This window comes from Lactuca sativa, chromosome 9, assembly GCF_002870075.4.
Source record: "Lactuca sativa cultivar Salinas chromosome 9, Lsat_Salinas_v11, whole genome shotgun sequence".
In the NCBI taxonomy this organism is placed as follows: Eukaryota; Viridiplantae; Streptophyta; class Magnoliopsida; order Asterales; family Asteraceae; genus Lactuca; species Lactuca sativa.
In genome coordinates, this window is record NC_056631.2 from 13,367,063 (window position 1) to 13,371,792 (window position 4,730).

General features: G+C 30.3%; 1 protein-coding gene across 1 annotated transcript; it reads left to right on the top strand.

Moving 5' to 3' along the window:
- The first annotated feature begins 279 nt into the window (after positions 1–279).
- LOC111881254 (monothiol glutaredoxin-S10) lies at positions 280–2,011 on the top strand. The gene is made up of 5 exons (XM_023877672.3): positions 280–664; positions 755–828; positions 1,381–1,455; positions 1,578–1,604; positions 1,766–2,011. Exons 1-5 carry the CDS (start codon positions 390–392, stop codon positions 1,828–1,830), a joined length of 516 nt encoding a protein of 171 aa, XP_023733440.1. The 5' UTR covers positions 280–389; the 3' UTR covers positions 1,831–2,011.
- Positions 2,012–4,730: the final 2,719 nt, after the last annotated feature.

Consider the following 4,730-nt stretch of genomic DNA (forward strand, 5'->3'; position numbering starts at 1 on the left):
ATCAAACCAAACATGTTTTTAAAATTTATGTTTTTTTCTTTTTAAAACTAGAAAATTTTCTACAACTTAATGCACCATGAATATCGTGCTAATTTTTTTCCTTTTCACATAATACCCATTTAAAATAAGTGTCGAAAGTAAATTTGTCATAATTATAAATAGACAGTAATATGGATAAGATGGGAAAATATGAAGATATTTGATTTCTTAAATAAACAATTAATACTATTATATTTGTCCGTAATTATCAAATACATACTTAACTATGGTCTCTTCTGTTATCTTTTGCGCAAAGAAAAGGTTGAGTTTTGACGCAGAAGGCAAAGAAGAAAAAGCCCTTGGTGTAAAGAGTAAAAAGGGTCACAGACAACCAAAAGGAGCGAGCAACCATGGCAGCAACTTCTCAGCTCACTAGAAGTTTCACCTCTGTTTCTCTATCTCCCACCGCTCTCTACCATTTCCCTAATTCACCTTCTTGCCTTTCGTTCGTCAGCAACAAACTTTATTCCCACAAAATCTCATCAAGAAGAGTTTTGACAATCAGAAAACATGGTGCTCTTAAGATCCATGCTATGACCGCTTCGTTTGGATCTCGATTAGAAGAGACTGTGAAGAAAACCATCACCGATAATCCAGTTGTCGTCTATTCCAAAACTTGGTGTTCGTAAGTTATTTTTGGTTTTCCGTTTTGAGATTGAAGTTTGGTTCGGCAAATTTAAAATTGGGGTTTTTGTTTTTGATTTTGATTGTGAAGGTATTCTTCTGAGGTGAAATCTCTATTCAATCGGCTTGGTGTACAACCACTCGTCGTTGAACTGGACCAAATGGGTAAGTGACCTTTTGTTAATATTGGTGGTTTTTGTGATAGAAATTAGGGATTATATGCTTAATATGTAATCTGTGTTCATGTATATTAAGGGAAAATCAATTGTTTTCCAAATTAGAACACATTGGATTGAGGATTTTGATCGGAATGGATCTGTGTATGTTGAATTATTTGGAGGTGCTCTAGGCAAATTCATTTAATCCTGAATCAAATTTCGTGCAAGTTTTTGGTGCATTTAGTTGTTGTAGTTAGGGTCTGGGCTTCAATTTGTGTTTGGATACCATGAAAATTAGTACTTGGTTGGTTTAAGTTAGAGACTGTGTAATCTTACATTTATCCCAATAAACCTTTCTTACAAGTCATTACATATTTTGTTCAAATCTGATCAATCATCATATCAATTATCAAACACCACATGTCATATACTTGTTATTATGGGGCCTACATACCCTAACCAATCGATCTCTTTTATTCAAGAAAAAAAAGAAGTAAACAAATTGCAAATATTTTGTTAGAATTTGGAAATACTGAAGATGGTCTTCTTGTTTTTTCAGGTGCCCAAGGACCACAGCTACAAAAAGTCCTTGAACGACTTACTGGTCAACATACAGTCCCAAATGTTTTTATTGGTATGTAGGAAGGAGACGCCATAAATGTGTTCATTAGTTCCATTTATGGGCAAAATACAGAAAAACTTTTTCCATTATATCAGTTTAAAATCTAATTTGGTCATTTCTATCTTTCTCAACAGGAGGCAAACACATAGGTGGTTGTTCTGGTATATGCTCTTTACCCTTCTTCCCGTCTCATTTGTTGGATTATATGATTATATTTGTTTTCACTCATTTGTTCAATTATATGATCATTTCTATCCTTTTGTTTTCACTATCATTGTGAGAATATATAAGTATGTGATGGATAAATCTTTCTTTGTTGCAGAGACTGTCAAGTTACACAGAAAAGGGGAACTCGAAGCTTTGTTGGAGGAGGCAAAAAGTGCATAAACCGTGTGGCCATGTGATGTGATGTTCTTTTTTACCCCACATGTTTTCGTCTTGATTTTAATTTGTTAATTTATATGATAATTTGATTAAAATGCTGTAATTGATTGTGATGATGACAATTTGGATGTGTAATTGATAATTTTTTTTTTTAAAAAAAAAAGATAGGAAGATTATAGGTTTACTAAGAATGTATACATGAAATGTGAAAGAGATAATAAAAGGGTTAATAGCAAAATGACCAAAATGGGAGGAGTGAGTATACAAAATGACCGCATTTTGAACAAGTATTACAATTCAGAAATAAACCTTCTTTTCAAAAAGTAGACTTTGCGAAACTACTTGTCGTGAAATGCGTTTTGTGAAAAGATATTGTCAATTGCAAAATAGGAAAACGTAATTTCTGTTGAAGGTTTTGTTAATGAGCATTATACATAATGTAATTTTGAAAAAAAAAATAATAGTTTTATATATAAATGATTATCAAATTATGGTTATTCTGTCAGTCACATTTTTTCTTTTGATTATTTTGGGATACGTCTGATTATAACTTTCTTTTGATCATTTTGTGATTCATCCGATTACAAAACTTAAAGGTAGGCCGCAGAAATTGCAATATGATTTTAACATTTTGTTAATAGTAGTAATTTATTTTATTTTCTTTCTTCGTTTTTTTCATTGTTTACCAACATATCGTTTTGGGTGATGCTCAAGTTAGAGTGCCAAATGAAAATAAAAAAATAAAAAAATAGACATCGTATAATAAAGCAGAAAAAAAAAGATTTTACAAAAATTTACAATTATGTTCGATTTTAAGATATCATTTCGAACATTTAAGTCTATTTGACTTGTTTAAACTTCCAACATTTAAGTCAAATTTGTCTATGAAATATATATTTCAAAGAACATTTGTGAATTCTATTGTTTCGGAAAATCGGGAATGATACTGATCCCGTCCCCCGTTTATCCCTAATATACATAGGTGATAACAACACTAAAGGTTACTTAATACTTCATATCTTCTATTGAACTTCTAATTACTATGAAAAATTACATGCTAGTTCTATTATTGTAATTAAACATTTAGAAACTTAAGCATATAGATTGTGTTTGGCTGCAATGGGGAGAATGGTGCATCTTATATCCTATTTTTCATATTTGGTCCACCAAGATTGCATGTTATGACTAAAATCACCCTTTAATTTATCTAAATAATTTTTTTATTCAAAAATTCTAGCCTAAAAACTAAATGTTACATAAGCTAAACACTTTGAAATAGTAAAAAATACATTGAGATTGAATGTCTTTATTAAAAAAGTATATTCTAAGAGATGCAAAAGTACATATTGTTCATAGTAAGTGGGGAACATTTATAAAGATTATAAGTATTTAAAACTGAGAAAGTTATTAAGATTTAGACAAAGATATATGCATTGAAGCTTAATAAAATTAATGAGTTTATAATAGAGTTATCTTATGTAATGAAAAATATAAATCTAACTTAAGTTATTCTATATATTTGCTTGAGGGCAAACAAAAGCAAGTGTGAGGTATTTTGATATGTGTTAAGTTATACATATTTTAAAGGGCATTTTATATACTTTTATAGGAATTTTATGGAACAAAAGGTACATAATTCATTATAAATTATATAATGCAGGTAAAATTGGTGCTTTAGGGAAAAAGAAGCTAAAAATGGTTGATAATGAGCTAGATTACAGAAGATTTGAAAATAGCTGGAAAAAAATATTCTATACCCCACGTAACCCTCTACACCCCGCATAGCTTTCTACACCCAACGTTGGTTCCAAATCATCAAATTAAATTCAGAGAATTTCGTGATCTTTTCTTGGCTTAGAAGTAACACGACTTTTTACCTAAATCGCGATGTGATCTGTTTGTCGCGCCGAGAAATATGTAGATCACTAAAGGCTATAAATAGAGTTGATTTTCGTCCAATACATGTAATACATCAGAACATAAGAAGAATACAGAAGAAAACGACCTAGAGAGGCCATTTTGAGAGTCTAGAAGGCTATATCAACGGATAGGCTGATATAGAAGCAAAAATCTGGAGATCAAGAGAAGAAATCATTAGTTATCCAACTTTTTTACTTTTTGGTCTATAACTAGTTAATAGTTTGATGTCCTACATGTTCCTATTGAGATTTGAAATTAAACCCTTTATGATTATTTGTTATTTGTGAAACCCTAGTTTGTTTGATGAATTGATATTTGATATTGAAAGTTATTCAATTTATTATGTTTGCTCAATTAAAGATCCATGTGTATTGATATTGATTTTGTTATGTTTATATAACTGAGTGCATGATTTATGATTAGGTTAAGATTATGTATCTTGGATCAAATTGTTTATTAAATTGCCTAAGCTGGAAAACTAAGTCAAGAGCATATGCTGTTATGACTAGTGGAGAGATACCCTAGGTTAAACATAATAGAGTTGGGATTAATATTTATGATTGATCCAATAACACATACAATTTGAGAAGTTACCACTAATCTTGGGATTGATCATACCAATTGAGTCTTCATACTACGACATGATAGACAAAGTCTATGGGAGCTATCATTGTTGATAGACAACTTAGAATCCTAGGATTAATGAAATCGGCATGAAATTAATCAATTTAGGAATCGGTGGATAACATATCGATATCATTTAAAGGATGTTAATTAATCGAACTAGGATGGATTAAATACAAACATGGATACCTTCAGATTATGTTATCTATATAATTATACTTGATTGTTATGTTTGTTTGATTATTTATATGGTTATACTAGTGACACCATTTAATTCCCATTTAACTGCTTTCTTTTGAGATTGATTAATAAGTAGATATTGATATGTTGTAATAGTGTAATACATAGACACGTAGAGA